This window comes from Symphalangus syndactylus, chromosome 5 (genome assembly GCF_028878055.3).
Source record: "Symphalangus syndactylus isolate Jambi chromosome 5, NHGRI_mSymSyn1-v2.1_pri, whole genome shotgun sequence".
NCBI lineage: Eukaryota > Metazoa > Chordata > Mammalia > Primates > Hylobatidae > Symphalangus > Symphalangus syndactylus.
Window position 1 is genome coordinate 122,255,956 of NC_072427.2, and position 18,828 is coordinate 122,274,783.

Consider the following 18,828-nt stretch of genomic DNA (forward strand, 5'->3'; position numbering starts at 1 on the left):
CTCCTTGGTTCATGCCATTCTCCTGCCTCAGCTTCCCGAGTAGCTGGGACTACAGGTGCCTGCCACCATGCCCAGCTAATTTTTTTTTGTATTTTTAGTAGAGACGGGGTTTCACCATGTTATTAGCCAAGATGGTCTCGATCTCCTGACCTCGTGATCCGCCTGCTTTAGCCTCCCAAAGTGCTGGGATTACAAGCGTGAGCCACCGTGCCCGGCAAAGATGTCTTATACAAAGCCTATGTATTTAAAAAATTGTGATGAAATACACATAACATAAAATTTACCATCTTAACCATTTTTAGGTGCACTGGTTAGTGATATTAAGTATATTGCTGTGCCAACAATCTCCAGAACTCTTTTCATCTTGTAAAACTGAAACTCTGTACCTACTGAACAATAACTCCCCGTTTCCCCTTTCTCCAGCTCTAACAACCACCATTCTACTTTCTGTCTCTATAAATCTGCCTACTTTACAAACCTCATAGAAATGGAATCATTCAGTATTTATCCTGCAACTGGCTTATTTAACTCAGCAAATGACCTCAAGGTTCATCCATGTTGTAACGTGTCAGAATTTCTTTCCTTTTTAAGGCTGAATAATATTCCATTATATGTACATACCATATTGTTTATGCATTCACCTGCTGATGGACATTTGGGTTGCTTCCATTTTTCGGCTATTATGAATAATACATGGGTGTACAAATACTTCTTGTTTGCAATTCTTTTGGGTGTATACCCTGCAGTAGAATTGCCGCATCATAGGGTAATGCCTAAACATTTTTTACTTTCATAAAATAAATAGAATATGCTGTCACACTTTAAACAGGAAGACAAACTCTATTTCCTTTAGCATATAAATGGATTGATCATGCAAAAACAAGCAAAACACCAGCTACCAAAGATGGCAACGATCCCCTTACACTGTAGATCTCATGATAAAAGATGACAGTGTGGTAAGATAATCACATAGTTATAATCCATGTTTGTATGTTTTTTCCAGTTTTTTCCTGCAATAAACTACTTACTTTATTTCTTTCGGTATCGTCTGTATCCTCTCTAAAAGTTCCTGTCCTTAGAATTCCACTTTCTGGTTGTCCTTTAATCTTAAATGGCTGTAAAATTATTAAAATTACAGAAGTGAAAGAAAACTTTAACTCTCCTCCCAACATAAAGCTACTAGCTAACACAACCAAATCTATGAGAATGAAAATGTAAAAGGAGAAAAAAAAAGGCCTCTGAAAATTTTATTATATTTTACTGTCACATTCAAAATACTTAAAAAACTAAAGAACTGTGATGAATCAGTGAAGAAAAAAAAAAGATGAAAATCAAAATGGATTGTGGAGCACTGGTTCACACTACATGGCCAAGTATAAAATGCTGATCATTAATGTATATTCACCATGACCTAACTTGAACATTATTCTTTTATTTAATACTATTACGATTTTGGTTACCTTGAAAGGAGTTGTGCTTCAAAAAATTTAAAAGTATTCAAGAGAATGAAGAAATTAAGATACAGACCAATAGTAAAAAATGCAAAAATCTATATTCATATCTTCTTATAACATCACAGATTCTTTTTTTTTTTTTTGGAGACCGAGTCTCGCTCTGTCACCCAGGCTGGAGTGCAGTGGCACAATCTTGGCTCACTGCAACCTCTGCCACATGGGTTCAAGCGATTCTCCTGCCTCAGCCTCCTGAGTAGCTGGGACTACAGGCGCCCGCCACCACACCTGGCTAATTTTTTGTATTTTTAGTAGAGACAGGGTTTTACCATGTTAGCCAGGATCATCTTGATCTCCTGACCAAGTGATCCGCTCATCTAGGCCTCCCAAAGTGCTGGGATTATAGGCGTGAGCCAACGCGCCCAGCCCATAGATTCTTTTTAAAAACTCATTTTAGTTTTTTATCTTATTTTAAAATAACTCTACTAAGAAATTTTTAAAATTAAAAGTAAAATTGATAATTTTAACAAAATTTATTCTAGAATAAATTACATATTTCTCCTACTTTTAAAAGGAGCACACAAGGAATGCAATCTTAGATGTGTAGGAATATTTGGCACCTATATACTAAATGACCACAAATATAAATGATTTAAGTTCTAAAGACTGCATGCCTCTAGTATAGCAAGATGGAAAAGAACTGGCTTTGGAATCTCACTGTCTATGTGATCTTACGCAAATATTTAACCTCTAAACTTCAGGTTCACTTGTAAATTGAATACCTTATGGGGTTATCATTAGGGGTAAATAAGATAATGCAGTGAAAATACTTGGCATATAGTAGCTACTCAATGAATAACACTTAAATTGTATCTTGGAGTGCACATGTTTTGCTCCTCCTGTGAGTAAAATTAGAGAGTTTTAGTACATGGGCTTCATATCCCCAATTTGGGGTGTTTAGAAGTTTTGCATGGAAGCTATCTTTTTTAATAGCAGAGGTTACCAGATAAGTGTTCCCTGGATAAGAGCAGCTTGACTATGAATTAATTTTGGTAACATGCCTGAATTGTGTTTGAGAAGTATAGAAATTGACATTCTGTAAAGATGGTATCCCACCTTCCATTAGAAGTCATTTCCACACTGCTAAAAATGTTTTTTCCATTTGTACATATGTAAAAAGGACTATAACTGTTCTTGGTATTATAAACATATACTTGGTGTTCAAAAGGAAAAGGCATTGTTAATGACATAATGAAGAAAAAAAGAAAAGCATGGCATTATTAGAGATTGGAAAAGAATAACAAAAATAACAATTTTGGGTGTGTAGCCAAGGGCAAAATTAATTGGGTTATTTGCCAATATTATTTGAATAGACAAAGCAAGAAACAAAATGACACCGATCTGACCAAAAAATCATTATATGCAAAGATAAATGTTAGGCCATTTAGATGTCACTGATTTTGGATATATTCTAAACAGACATAAATTCTATCATACAAATATTGGCATCTAGTTGCCCCATACTGAGGAGATTATATTTCACTCTAGTCTTTCCATGATCATACATCAAACATAAAAATGAAGAATGTAGCTATTTATCTCAATTATTTGAAATATATTGCATTTTATAGATGTAATATACAAAAAGCAATTTCATTCCCAACCAATCATTTCATAAATGTATGGCACTGGCCTCAAAGGAGAATAGGTGAGCAAATGTGGATAGATCAGTACATTCTATCACCCCTGAAAAGACTATTCGAAATGCCTGCCCTTTTATGGAATGCCACTGGTGTTTTCACATTTTCATATACATTTTCTTTCACTTCGTTGGCAATTTGTACTGTTTCTGCTTACCTTGCCTGAACCTGAATCCCCTGTCGCAGATGTATGGGGCACATCTCCTGTTGACTTTTTCTGTACTTCTGGGGTTGGACACCTTTTCCCCCTATCTTCTACAGATTTCTTGGCATCAGAAGTTTCATGTTCACTTTTACTTTGTCTTTTTACTCCTGTTATTTCTTTGCCCCTCTTTGCTGAGGTTTCTTTATCTTCTTTCTTGGCCTGTTCACTTTCTTTCTTCTCCATTTCTTCTTTTGCTTTTTGTTGCTTCTCTGTAATTTCATTTTCTTCAGCTTCTTGTTTCTTTTTGGCTTTTTGTTCTTGTTCTTCCTTCCTCAGTTTCTCTTTCTGTTCCTCTTGCTGCCTTTCCCGAAGTTCTTTTTCTTGTTTGTTTTTTTCCATTAGAAGAGCAGTTTCTGCATGAATACGAGCCTTTTCTTCATCTGTTAACATGAGAGTTGAAGAAAAAACTACTGGCTTGGTGGAACGATCAGGAATAACTTTTCCATTCTGAGGAGATTGTTGCTCATGGTTTGTACTTTCAGATTTTATTCTATGCTCTTCAGGCAATTTGACTGCTGGTTTTTTAGTACGATCAATCTAGAGCAACAAAACCAGAGCAAAACATTTTTGTCAAAAATCAGGAAATAACCTCAGTTCTTGAGATCAAGTTGTGATAAAAGAAGTGTCACTCTGTGGAGACAACATCTATCAGGACATCTATTTGTTAATTACTCAGTGTCAAGATTTCTCATAAAACAGAACTTGAATGGGAGATATTCAAACATCACTGGAACTTACATCCTCTTGATTCAACACTTTCAATTCTTCCTGAGTGTTTTGTATACAAAAGAGTTAAAAATGTCTTTATTCTAAAACATAAAACATAGACCTGGGCATATCTAGACTTAAGTTCCACTTCCAGGTATCCAAATGCCTACCCAATATTTCCATTTGAGTGTCAACACATGTATCTCAAACCTCATATAGCCAAAATGGATTCACGATTCCCCCCACCCCCACAAACATGGTCCTAATCTCATGGTTGTAACCACTCTCACTCTCCCAATAGTTGCACAAATCAAAAACCTGAGTCCCATGATATGTTCTTCCCATATCCTTCTGCACACTGTTAATTTTCCTCCTATATCTGTCCCTCCATCTCTTCTACCACAGGCCAAGACCATGCCAACCTCCTCTCTCACCAGGACTACAGCATAGCTTTCAACTAGTTGCCCATCTCTCCTCTTGCCCCCGCCCCCCAATCTGTTTCTCCACATTATAGCCAGAGTACTCATTTTAACACAAATTTGATACCCACTATGCTCTCAGTACACCTAAAATCTTTACCATAGCCTGTAATGCCCTGTATGGTCTTACATCTGCCTACCTCTCCAGTCATATGGCTGTGTATACCAGCTATACTTACCTTAAAAAAAAATTATTCCAAGATGCCATGCTCCTTCCCAACTTAGGTCTATCAGCTGTTCATCTAGATAATGCCCACATTAGGTCTTGGCTTACACATCTCTCCCTCTGAAAAGACTTCCCTGGTTCCTAGAACTAGCCAAGTCCCCGATACATGCTCTTATAATACTTTATTCTTCTCCCTCTATAGGAATTCTGATCAAATAACTATAATTACTTATTTAAAATTTTTCTTCCTTCCTAGAATATAAGCTCTGAAAGGACGGAGACTGTGCCTGGCACAGTTAATAACTATGTTACTGAGGGAACAAATGCAATCTTCCCTAACAACTTTTACAGGAGGTAAAATACTAACTGGTTTCCTTCAAGTTGTGTAATAAACTACCTAAGTTCCTGATTTAATGAGTTAAACGTTTATTACCTCAATTTAACAGCATATTAACACTAGAGAAGTGACCCTAACATCATTTCTTGAGAATACTGTGTACTGAAACAAAAATAAAAACTTGTAAGAACATGTGCCAATAACAATCTACATAGTGTTCTTACAAAACGAATTTATGCTTTTCTACTAGAAAACAAGTTGCCAGGCGCAGTGACTCATGCCTGTAATACCAGCACTTTGGGAGGCCGAGCTGGGTAGATCACTTGAGGCCAGGAGTTCGAGACCAGCCTGGGCAACATGGCAAAACCCCATCTCTACAAAAAAATACAAAAATTAGCCAGGTGTGGTGGCATGTGCCTATAATCCCAGCTACTCAGGAGGCTGAGGTGGGAGGATTGCTTGAACCCAGGAAGTCGAGGCTGCAGTGAGCTGTGATCACGCCACTGCACTCCAGCCTCCAGCCTGGATGAGAGGGCAAGATGGTTTTCAAAAAAAAAAAAAAAAAAAAAAAAAGAAAAGAAGAAAACGAAGTTAGTGTAGAAAAAATAAATTTTTTCCTGTTCACTTCTCTTTCTGCCTCTTAACAAAAATCCTGTCTTTTTTCTGCATGTATTTGAGAATAAAGTAGGAAGAACCACTATAGGGATGAGGTTAACAAGAGGTGGAACAGAAACAAAAATAAATGTTGTTTCCATTTACATTTTGGTGGCTTGATCTATTTTTCCCTAATCTTAAAAGTATAGTTATGATCATGTTACTCTCAAGTTTAAAATTCTTTAATGGTTCCTTGTGCCTACAGGACAAAATTCAAATTTGATCCAAGTCTCTCTTGATGACTCTTGTCCATCCTTCTAATCTTATCTACTATCATAACTTCCTCTCTCCAACAAGGACTAGTGCCCACATATGCCGAAACTGTTCACTGGCCCCAGAGCATGCCCTATGCCTTTGGTCATACAATTTTCTACTTGTTTCTTCCATCCTCCAATCCTATTCTTCAAGCCCAGATAAAATACTGTCTCCATGAAGACGTCCTTGATCTTCTCAGCTAGAATATTCTCCTTGCTCTGTGCTCCAGTGCCTTGTAGAACAATTATGATATTCTGCCTTATGCTGTGGCTGATTTTATACAGATCTCTCCTTCTAAACATCAGAAGAATCCATCTCTTGTATTTACAAACTTTCATGCTGTCTTATTTTTATTTTTTATTTTTTTTTTGAGACAGAGTCTCACTCTCACCCAGGCTGGAGTGCAGTGGCCCAATCTCGGCTCACTACAACTCTGCTTCCTGGGTTCATGTGATTCTCCTGCCTCAGCCTCCTGAGTAGCTGGGACTGCAGGCATGCACCACCACACCTGGCTAATTTTGGTATTTTCAGTAGAGATGGGGTTTCACCATGTTGACCAGGCTGGTCTGGAACTCCTGACCTCAGGTGACCCATCTGCCTCCGCCTCCTAAAGTGCTGGGATTACAGGCATGAGCCATGGCACCCAGCCCTCATGCTTTTTATATAGAAGATCTTCAAAATATGTCTGAAAATTGTATGTATCTCATAAAGTTATGTTCGGACACAAAAGGATTAGCGTTTAAATAGATTAAGTTGAAAGGAAATGCAATAACATAAGTTCTTTTTAGAATTTCCTAAATTCACCCTTTAAGTTGTTTAATCACATCTATTTAGTCTGCACTTTATTCTGCAATACTAAAAGACCTTAAAAAATGAACAAATGAACCACTTCAGTTTATAACAAAAAATTACCAGATTTCCTATTCAATACCTGCTCCATAAATCAAACGTCATCCACTTTAAATGTGAAATACTGTTTTAAATATATCTGGGGAAAAAAATTAAAAATGAATGCTAAAAAATGTTATTGGGAAATGCATGGAGGGGGAACATTAGTTAACCTTTCTTTAAATAAACCCAAATGAAGGATGTAAAACTAAAATTTTTTTATTTGTAATGTCTTGGTTATTTAAAAACTTTTAAATGATTATTGTTAAACATGCCTGTTATTTGCGTGCCAAATTCTAAGGAAATGGAACTAAAGCATTGTTTTAAAACCAAAATACTGACATCACATACCTATCATATGTAAGCCAAGCTATTTATGAAAATACTATGGGTCAAATTATAATACAAAAAAATCCCAAAAGGGCTATTCTAATTTACTGTGATAATGCAATCTTTTATTGGCATTGTTTGTAGCAAATGGATCGCCAACTGGCTTGGAAATCCCTTAATTATCTACTCTAATATAGGCGTGGCGGTAACGCTGAATTATGATGAAAAATTTTTAAACAAAAAATTTATCAAAACATACAGATTCTTCTCACTGATACTTTTTTCTAAGATGTTAAAGGTTATATATTAAACTTCATTTCTTTACTATATATTTAATTCTTTTTTTTTTTTTTTGAGACAGAGTCTTGCTGTCACCCAGGCTGGGGTGCAGTGGTGCAATCTCGACTCACTGCAACCTCCGCTTCCTGGGTTCAAACAATTCTCATGCCTCAGCCTCCCTAACAGCTGGATTTATAGGCACCCACCACCATGCCCAGCTAATTTTTGTATTATTAGTAGAGAGGGGGGTTTCACCATGTTGGCCAGGTTGGTCTCAAACTCCTGACCTCAGGTGATCCGCCCCTCTCAGCCTCCCAAAGTGCTGGGATTACAGGCGTGAGGCACTGTGCCCAGCTATACATTTAATATTAAAACAAAAGCGAGAATAAAGTTAAAATCAAGAACATACCTGTGGAACATTCTTTATACTAGGCACTGGCTGAATTATGGGTGAAACATCAGATTTAGCAGCAACTGGTTCAACTGGAGTTGATATATTCAGTGGTCCCATTCTCTCATTTTGATCACTTATCAATTCTATATTTTCATCTACTTCTATAGATGCAGGTGGCATCTGGGCAGCAGGTTTAGAAGGAATTGATTCTTCCAATGAGGGATAAGTAAAATCCACTAAAATTCCAAAAATAAAAATGTTTTTTAGAATAGCAAACCCCATACACAGTACTTACATTTCTCATGCATGTTCATGTAATAATTAAATGTAAACTAAGTGAAAAAACAATTACAACAGTCTTAAAGAAAATGCAAACTTCCAGGCTTATATTTTTATGCCTGAAAACAAACTGCTCTCTAATAGGACAAATGCACACACAACCAAGAATGTCACCAGGAAAACAATTTTAAACTATATTTTACCAAAGCAATTTTAAACAAAAATTTTCACATACATACATGAGATAGACACCTCTTCATTCTGGCGTTGTGGGGGTGGAGTGACCTTAGCATTTGTTGTATACTGGGGATAACAAAGGAGCCAGTTTTCATAGCCTCCCTCTAAAACCAAAGGCTCATTGCGCAGGACAGTTTTACTTTCCCACTATAAATAAGGAAATCATATTTTTAATAGGGCAGCAATCTTTCAACAGCTAAAAACACAACAAATCTAAATTTTAAAGTTGTTCCCTTAAGGACAAGATTTATCTTCTAAATAATGACAAAATGAGAACTGAATTCAAAATTCAACATTAAATGAAACGGTTATATAGGTGAGCTTTTAAAAACCACACAAATAATCAATGATCTTAGAAGAAAAATTAGAAAATAAATTACTAAATATAAAACAAAAATGACCCATAACCTCACCACCCCCATACCACTTTACATTCTGGAGTTTACTCTTATAGAGAGTTTTCAATAAAACCTTTATGATGTTGCTTTTCTATGAACATCTTTCATCAATATAGAGCTATATCATCATTTGCAATGCTAGGTAATATTCGACTACTGGTTGACTGATTGACAAGGTCTTGCTCTATCACCCAAGTTGGAATGCAACGGCATAATCACAACTCACTGCAGCCTTGACCTCTTGGGCTCTATTGATCCTCCCACCTCAGCCTTCCCAGTAGCTGGTACTAAAAGCATGCGCCAACACAGCCAGCTAATTTTTGTACTTTTTGTGAGGTAGCACGTTGCCCAGGCTGGTCTCGAACTCCCGGGCTTAAGTGATCGACCTGGCTCAGCCCAAAGTGCTGGGATTTATAGGCGTGAGCTGCTGCGCATGGCCTATTCTACTTTATACACAGACCCCAAAACTGAGTCAATCATTTGAACATTTGGGTTTTTTTCCCCATTTAATTATAAGCAATGCTGAAATAAACACAAAAGATCCTTATACATGCACATACCTAGTCACCTCCTTAAGGAAAACTCCCAGAAAGGGAGTTGCTTAAGCTAAGGTACATGAACATTATAAGGTTTTCAATATATTGCTAATCTTAGAAATGATCACTTAAAAAAATATATAAATATATTGGCTGGGCACGGTGGCTCACGCCTGTAATCCCAGCACTTTGGGAGGCCGAGGAGGGAGGATCACCTGAGGTCAGGAGTTCAAGACCAGCCTGACCAACATGGTGAAACCCCGTCTCTACTAAACATACAAAAATTAGCCGGGCGTGGTGGCAGGTGTCTATAATCCCAGCTACTTGGGAGGCTGAGACAAGAGAATCGCTTGAACCCGGGAGGCGGAGGTTGCAGTGAGCCGAGATCACGCCATTGCACTCCAGCCTGGGGGATAAGAGCGAGACGTCATCTCGGAAAAAAAAAAAGAAAGAAAAAAATATATATATTTCTTTAGGATAATTACCTAGGAGTAGAATTGCTGGTTTAATATGATGCCCAGCTGCCCTTCAGAAAGGCTATACCAATTTATACACTTAACCAACAGGATATGAGAATGCCCATTATACATCTTTATAATTTTTACAAAACTGATGAACATAAAATGGTATCTTGTTTTAATGAGCATTTCTTTATTAGTGAAGTTGGACATTTTTTCATTTATTTACTATGCATTTATATTGTTCTATGACTTAACTATTTAATAATTGCATCCTTTGCCCCTTTTTCTATAGTTATTTGCAATTTTTTTAGTAAACAGTGAATGTACTCTGAATATTAGGGAAAATAGATCTTTGTCATATATATTGTAAACATTTTTCCTGATTTTTACTTTATGTTTTTGTTTTTTAAACATGGTTAAATGTTTTTTCTTTTTGAGACGGAGTTTAGTTCTTTTGCCCAGGCTGGAGTGAAGTGGCACGATCTTGGCTCATTGCAACCTCCGCCCACTGGGTTCAAGCGATTCTCCTGCCTCAGCCTCTTCTGTAGCTGGGATCACAGGCGCCCGCCATCATGTCCGGCAAATTTTTGTACTTTTAGTAGAGATGGGGTTTCGCCATGTTAGCCAGGCTGGTCTCCAACTTCTGACCTCAAGTGATCCACCTGCCTCTGCCTCCCAAAGTGCTGGGATTACAGGTGTGAGCCACCAAGGCCAGCCATAAACACAGTCTTCATTTTCCTTTATGACATCTTGGTTTAACATCAAGGTAATAAAACATACCAATGCTTTCTCCTAATAGTTCGCTGTTTCAATCTATACATTTATATCTTCTATTCATTTGAGATGTCGCTTGGTCTAAGAAATAAGGTAGAGATCCATTCTCTTTTATTTACTGGCTAGGCAGTTGTCCCCAAACCATTCATTTCAATCCATCTTTTCCTCATTGATTTATGGCACCTTTATCATACACTAATCATTCACATATCTTAGTTTGAACTTTATGAAATTGCCAAACTGCCATTTGTAGGTCAATGCCAGTTGAATACTGGCAGTTTCATATAATTGTCCCATACTTAGATATATTTCTGGGTTCCCTATGTCATAGCATGAATTGTTCTAAGGCTTTTAAGACTGCCTTTCTGAAGGGCAATCAACTGACCCTCCTACCAGCAGAATGAGTTTTCTTCTCACCACATGCTCACCAGCATTCAGTGCTATCATTGTTAATAATTTAACAAACTGACTGGGTGTGGTGGCTCACACCTGTAATAGCAGCACTGTGGGAGGCTGAGGCAGGAGATTGTTTGAGCCCAGGAGTTTTGAGACCAGCCTGGGCAACACAGTGAAATCTCATCTCTACAAAAATAAAATAAAATAAAATTAGCTAAGATGGTGACGCATGCCTCAGCTACTCAGGAGGCTGAGTTGGGAGGACTTGCCTGAGCCCAGGATGTCAAGGCTGCAGTGAGCTGAGAAGGCACCACTGCACTTTGGCCTGGGCAACAGAATAAGATATGTCTTCAAAAAACAGTAAGTAGAAAATTAGCTGGGCGTGATGGTGGGCGCCTGTAATCCCAGCTACTCGGAAAGGATGAGGCAGGAGAATCGCTTGAACCTGGGAGGCAGAGGTTGCAGTGGGCCAAGACTGCACCACTGCACTCCAGCCTGGGTGACAGAGTGAGACTCCATCTCAAAATAAATAAAATAAAATAAAATTAAATTAAATTAAATTAAATTAAATTAAAAATATATATATATACTTAGATGCCCAACACAGTGGTGCACGCCTGTAATCCCAACACTTTGGGTGGCCAAGGTGGGAGGAATGCTTGAGGCCAGGAGTTTGAGACTAGCCTGGGCAACATAGCAATACCTTGTCTCTACTAGAAAATTTTAAAGAATTAGCCAGGCATGGTGCCCACCTGTAGTCCCAGCTACTCAGGAGGCTGAGGCAGTAGGATCACTTGAGCCAGGAGCTCAATGCTGCAGTGAGCTATGATTGTGCCACGGCACTCAAGTCTAGGTGACTGAGAAAAAACCTTGTCTCTTAAAAAAATAAAAATTAAAATTAAATAAATTTAAAAAATATATAGTTAGGCCTATGATGGTTATGTCTGTACTGAGCATGTACACACTTTTTTCTTGTCACTATTCTCCAAACAATATGGTATAACAACTATTTACAAAGCACTTACTTTTTATTAGTTATTATAAGCAATCTACAGAGGATTTAAAGTATATGAGAGAATATGTGTAGTTTATATGCAAATACTATACCATTTTATGTAAGAAACTTGAATATCCATGGATTTTGGTATTTGTGGGGGGTCCTAGCCTCAATCCCCCACAAATACTGAGGACAGCCGTATTATTTTTTAAACCTTTGTTAACTTCATCGGTGAAAATGGCACTCGTTTTAATATGCATTTATCTGATACTAGTAAAGTTGCCATTTTTATGGTTACATCCACTTGCATTTCACTTTCTGTTCATGGCTATCTGTGCCTACAACTTATTTTACTATTTTATCTTAAGTATTTTTCTTATTTGTAGAAGCTCTTTGGATTTTAAGTATTTTAAACCACTGCCATATGTGTTGTAAATATTTCTGCCTGTCTTCTGCCTTGTAATCTTTTTTTGTGAGTGTGTGAGAGAGTTTCGCTCTTGTTGCCCAGGCTGGAGTGCAATGGTGTGATCTTGGCTGACCGCAACCTCCACCTCCCAGGTTCAAGCGATTCTCCTACCTCAGCCTCCTGAGTAGCTGGGATTATAGGCGCACACTACCACGCCCGACTAAATTTTTGTTTTTAGTAGAGACGAGGTTTCTCCAAGTTGGTCAAGCTGGTCTTGAACTCCTGACCTCAGGTGATCTGCCGGCCTCAGCTTCCCAAAGTGCTGGGATTACAGGCGTGAGCCACCACGCCTGGCCCTGCCTTGTAATCTATTTTTTTGAGACAGAGTCTCGCTCTGTCTCCCAGGCTGGAGTGGAGTGGCGTGATCTCTGCTCACTGCAAACTCCGCCTCCCGGGTTCCTGCCATTCTCCTGCCTCAGCCTCCCGAGTAGCTGGGACTACAGGCCCCTGCCACCGCACCCGGCTAATTTTTTTGTATTTTTTAGTAGAGATGGGGTTTCACCGTGTTAGCCAGGATGGTCTCCATCTCCTGACCTTGTGATCCACCCACCTCGGCCTCCCAAAGTGCTGGGATTACAGGCGTGAGCCACCACGCCCAGCCGTCTTGAAATCTTATAAGATCTTTTCCCACCTAAGTTTTAATTTTACCACGCCCAGCCAAAACAAATCTTTTAAATCTGAATTTATAAAAAATTCTACAATGAAAGCATGATGGGCTGGGCGCAGCTGCTCAAGCCTGTAATCCCAGCACTTTGGGAGGCCAAGGCAGGTGGATCACCTGAGGTCAGGAGTTTGAGACCAGCCTGGCCAACATGGTGAAACCCCCTCTCTTCTAAAAATACAAAAATTAGCCTGGTGTGGTGGCTCACGCCTGTAGTCCCAGCTACTCAGGAGGCTGAGGCAGGAGAATCGCCTGAACCTGGGAGGTGGAGGTTGCAGTGAGCTGAGATCACGCCACTGTACTCCAGCTTGGGCAACAGAGTGAGACTCAGTCTCAAAAAAAAAAAAAAAGAAAAAGGCATGATGAATCTTTTAGTATTTAAGATAAACAACTAGTTAACATGCCTTTCTAACAACCAGAGGTGCCCTGCAATTACAATAAACAATGAAACTTGCAAACCTTGAAAAGTGCATCTTTCAGACTCCGGAGAGTTGTTCCAATCTGTAAATCTTTGGCAGAACTAAACCAGTCAAGAAGTACCACATACTCCACATTCCCCCTCTTCTTCCATGTGTCTTTAGAATCATCTGGGAGGTGTGCTTCAATCCAACTAGCAGTGACTCTGAAATGTATTAACATTTAAATTGGGGCAAAAGTCAACAAGAGGTCCTAATATACTAACAGAAGACACTCAATTTTGTTCCACAGTCTTTACCACACCATAGCAAATTTTAAGTAGATTCGTTTCTAAGGTGAGGTTATAAATTAAACAGCCTAATATGTTTAACCCCTTCACTACTGTATAATATTGGAAACATAGTTTTAGTAGTTATTAGAGACTAAAAGACGACTGAATTCTTTTCATTCTGACCTTTTAAAAGAAAGTCGGGAGGGGGGGAGCAAAACTGAAAACAGACAAAATTATCTGAGCTCCTCTTTCAGCCCAATATAAACTAGGGAATCACCTGGGTAATATTATTCATATTTCAGTTCTCTTATATTAATAGTCCACCATATACCAGGATGTTTATTCAACAAACACATATAGCATTTACCATGTGCCAGATACCATTCTAAATGCTTTATTCTCATTGAACTCATTGAGTCTTCACAACAATCCTGTAAGACGAACATTATTATTTCTATTTTGGGGAAACTGAGGCATGAACAGGTTAAGTGACTCGCTCAAGGTAAGTGGAGCCAGAATTAAAATTCAGGCAATCTGGCTCATGTACATGTTCTTTGCTATGCTGCCTGTTAAAACCGTCAACTGTGAATAACACCAACTCTACATTAAAGCACAATGTTCACATCATCGTTTGCTCACATAAAAGCTAAAGTCCGGCTGGGCGTGGTGGCTCATGCCTGTAATCCCAGCACTTTGGGAGGCCGAGGCTGGTGGATCACCTGAGGTCAGGAGTTCAAGACCAGCCTGGCCAACATGGTAAAACCCCGTCTCTACTAAATACAAAAATTTGCCGGGCATGGTGGCAGGCACCTGTAATCCCAGCTACTGAGGAGGCTGAGGCAGGAGAATTGCTTGAACCTGAGAGGCGGAGGTTGCAGTGAGCCAGTATCATGCCACTGCACTCCAGCCTGGGCGACAAAGCAAGACTCTGTCTCAAAAAAAAAAAAAAAAAAAAAAAGGCTAAAGTCTTTACAATGGCCTGCCACAGACATACACCCCCAAGCCTCAAAAGTCCTCATCTCTAACTACTGGCCCCCTTTACTCGCTCCAGCCACTGGCTTCCTTGTTATTCCTGGTTCATCCAGGCATGCTCTTCCCTAAGGGCCTCTGCTCTTGCTTTTTCCCTGTCTGGAATCTGCTTCCCTCAGATAGCTGCATCACTCATTTCCCTTATTTCTTCAAGATTTGCTAATAACTTCTCTGTGAGGCCTTTCTAAACACACACACATGCACACGCACACATGACATTCCCATTTCCAAGGCACTCAACGTAAGACAAACTAATCATTTCAAGCTTTTATTGTACGTCTTACCTATCTCACCTCTCTGTGAAAAGCTCCAAAGACAATTTTTTGTTTGTTGAATGGCTTAGCCCAGCACTTAGAACATAGTAGCCCAGCACTTAGAACATAGTAACCCAGCCCATAGAAAGTGTTCAGTGAATATTGGTTTAATCAGCTGGATGCGGTGGCTCACACCTGTAATCCCAGCCCTTTGGGAGGCCAACGCTGGCTGATCCCCTGAGGTCAGGAGTTCGAGACCAGCCTGGCCAACATGGCGAAACCCTGTCTCTAACTAAAAATACAAAAATTAGCTGGAAGTGGTGGTGCATGACTGGAGTCTCAGCTACTCAGGAGGCTGAGGCAGGAGAATAGCTTGAACCCGGGAGATGGAGGTTGCAGTGAGCCGAGATCACGCCACTGCACTCCAGCCTGGGCAATGGAGTGAGACTCTGTCTCAAAAAAAAAAAATTTGATTTAATAATTGAATGAGTGAATAATACAGATTTACACCTCTGGGTAAGGAGCTCCATATTATTCTTAGCAAAGCACTTAGTATATAGTGGCATTTCAATATTTAACTGACGATACTGGCAAGCTGGGCCGGACTGGTAAAACTTTTATCCACAAGTAAAACCAAATAAGATCATTTTAATTTTAAAATCCAGTTCCTATATAATAATGTTGGTTACTGTATCTTCTAGGAAGTAAAGAAGCAGAAGAAATATATTGTCTAATAATATCTTCTCCTGATGTACACAGATCAGAAGGATGCTTGGTCAATAAAGAAGGAAAAAAAATAAAATGTGTTATTCTTAAAGACTATTTCCAACCCTAGGGGTGTATTTACCTAAATACTGTTTTCAGGATTAGTATTCTACAGAAAACACTTTGGGAAACGACAGTATCAGCCAACATTTCTCAAACTTCTGTCTTTTATGTACCATCTTCACAATTTGCTCCAACTCTGCTCTACTTGTCTTTTATTAAATTTAATTAATTTAATTAAAAATAATTTTTAAAATAAATTTAATAGGAAATTGTATAGCCCAAAATACATGAAAAAACAGCATCATATCCAATAAGTAAAAGGTATGTCTGAAGATAAATAAAATATTTAAGTAAATTGTGGTATATTCACACAACAGAACATCTTACGGCAATGAGAATGAACAAACTACAACTACACACAATAACAGAGATGACTGTCACAAACATAGGTTGAGTACAGAAGACAGGTATAAAAGATTACATATTGTAAATTTCATTTATATAAAGTACAAAAGCAGACAAAAAGAATATATTCTGTTAGAAGTTGGTGGTTTCCTTGGGCAGTGAGATACGGGTAGTAACTTACAGGGGGCATATCGGGTTCAGGAGGGATGATAACGTTGTGTTTCTTGGTCTGGATGCTAATTAAGTGGGTACATTCAGTTAATGAAAATTCATTGGGCTAGACACTTAGGACAGGAGTACTTCGGTATATATACTATAATATATTAAAACTTAAGAATATGGGAGCTAAATGGTAAGAACTTATGAACACAAAAAAAGAAACAACAGACATCGGGGTCTACTTGAGGGGGGAGTGTAAGAGGAGGGAGAAGAGCAGAAAAGGTAACTATTGGGTACTGAGCTTAATACCCTGGTGATAAAATATGTATGTACAACAAACCCCCGTGACACGTTTACCTATGTAACAAACCTTCACATGTACCACCAAACCTAAAATAAAAGTTTAAAAATTAAAAAATTAGCTGGGCAAGGTGGCACGTGCCTGTAATCCCAGCTACTCGGGGCTGAGGCAGAAGAAATCTCTTGAACCCGGGAGGTGGAGGCTGCAGTTGGCCGAGATTGCACCATTGCACTCCAGCCTGGGCGACAGAGCAAGACTCTGTCTCAAAAATAAGTAAATAAATAAAAATAAATAAAATAAAAATTAAAAAAATTAAAATAAATACAATAAAATAAAAAGCTTAAAATTTTAAGAACAGATAGGCCGGGTGCAATGGCTCACATCTATAATCCCAGCACTCTGGGAGGCTACGGTGGGAGGATCGTTTGAGCCTAGGAGTTTGAGACCTGTCTGGGCAATGTGGCAAAACCCAATTTCTACAAAAAAATACAAAACTCAGCTGGGCATGGTGGCGTGTGCCTGTAGTCCCAGCTACCCAGGAGGCTGAGGTGAGAGGATCACCTAAGCCCAGGAGGTCAAGGCTGTGGTGAGCTGTAATCATGCCACTGCACTCCAACCCAGGCACAGAGTGAGACCCTGTCTCAAAAATAAATACATAAAAATAGATAATGAAAAAATACAGTAGTCACTATCAGCTAGTTGTAGGTACTGTTACCTACAGAAAGCTCTGAGACTGTTCCCTTCAGTTAAGAGAGATTAGCAAGTATTTAAAAGATATACTAGCACCAAACTGAAACTCCTTTAAACTAACTCAAAAGGACTGTAACATAAATTAAAAGAGAATTTTCTCAGATGCATTTCATTGTTCTTTCATCTTCAACCTAAAATCATCTTGAGTTTCATAGGAGTCCAAATCTCACATTTTGGGAAACTTCCATGTAAACTCAGTAATAAAGACCACCAGCTCTCTATTAATACAGATTAGACTACCCAAGACTAATTATAACTTCGTCTGTTCAAATCCTGGGAATATATTCACATGTTTAATTAGACTGAGCACTCTAATACATATTTTTTTAACAACCAGTAATCAATTTATTAAAATAGTTGACTTAAGCATCTCCAATGGTGATTTCCACCTCAACTCCTGGCTCAATACTGATGGAAGTAATCTTCTTAACAATCTCGGAAAGGATGTGCAAGTCAATGAGTTGTTTGTGGATTCTCATCTGGAAATGATCCCATGTCTTAGAACCGTCACCAAAAGGAGGTTTTCTTGTAGTGATTCTCAAAGTCTTAGTAGGCATCTGAACTGGTCCTTTCACTTTGAGATTCTTTTTCTTTGCTCCTCTGATCAAGTCAGCACACACCTTCTCCAGGGATTTTATGCTGTGGCTCATACAGAGTGATTCGAATTCAGTGAATCGCTATCTCCGGCTCCACGGGTGTTTTTCCAGTATCTTTTTTTTTTTTTTTTTTTTTGAGACGGAGTCTCGCTCTGTCACCCAGGCTGGAGTGCAGTGGCGCAATCTCGGCTCACTGCAAGCTCCGCCTCCCGGGTTCACGCTATTCTCCTGCTCCAGCATCTCCGAGTAGCTGGGACTACAAGTGCCCGCCACCACGCCCGGCTAATTTTTTTTTTGTATGTTTAGTAGAGACGGGGTTTCACCGTGTTCTCGATCTCCTGACCTCGTGATCCGCCCGCCTCGGCCTCCCAAAGTGCTGGGATTATAAGCGTGAGCCACCGCACCCAGCCCTTTCCAGTATCTTTAAAAGCCACGGCTGCTGTGCGGCTTCCTGACCGACCGGTTCCTCCGTGAGAGCAACAGTAGTACAGCAGGAGCAGGAGCGGGCTGACCACAGCTCAACACTACCTTCGACGGCATCTTCCTCAAAGAGCTCTAATTTTTTTTTTTTTTTTTTTTTGAGACGGAGTCTCCCTCTGTAGCCCAGGCTGGAGTGCAGTGGCGTGATCTCAGCTCACTGCAACCTCCGCCTCCTGGGTTCATGCCACTCTCCAGCCTCAGCCTCCCGAGTAGCTGGGATTATAGGCATGCGCCACCTCACCTGGCTGAAGTATTTTTAGTAAAGATGGGGTTTCACCATGTTGGCCAGGCTGGTCTGGAACTCCGGACCTCAAGTGATCCGCCTGCCTCGGCTTCCCCAAGTGCTG

The 18,828-nt window shown here is 39.3% G+C and overlaps 1 protein-coding gene and 1 pseudogene across 6 annotated transcripts in view; both read right to left on the reverse strand.

Moving 5' to 3' along the window:
- The window catches only part of USP8 (ubiquitin specific peptidase 8), a 122,260-nt gene that overhangs the window by 14,343 nt on the left and 89,089 nt on the right, over positions 1–18,828 (reverse strand). For 3 of the 6 annotated variants that reach the window (XM_063639457.1, XM_055279095.2, XM_055279094.2), the window contains 5 exons: positions 13,511–13,673; positions 8,365–8,509; positions 7,862–8,082; positions 3,309–3,893; positions 1,029–1,115 (listed from right to left, as the gene is read on the reverse strand). In XM_063639457.1, the coding sequence (XP_063495527.1) occupies positions 1,029–1,115; positions 3,309–3,893; positions 7,862–8,082; positions 8,365–8,509; positions 13,511–13,673 (1,201 nt within the window). The remainder of the gene's footprint in view (positions 1–1,028; positions 1,116–3,308; positions 3,894–7,861; positions 8,083–8,364; positions 8,510–13,510; positions 13,674–18,828) is intronic. The other 3 variants (XM_063639459.1, XM_063639458.1, XM_055279096.2) reach the window with 1 other exon arrangement.
- On the reverse strand, positions 15,446–18,541 carry LOC129482764 (small ribosomal subunit protein uS10-like; annotated as a pseudogene).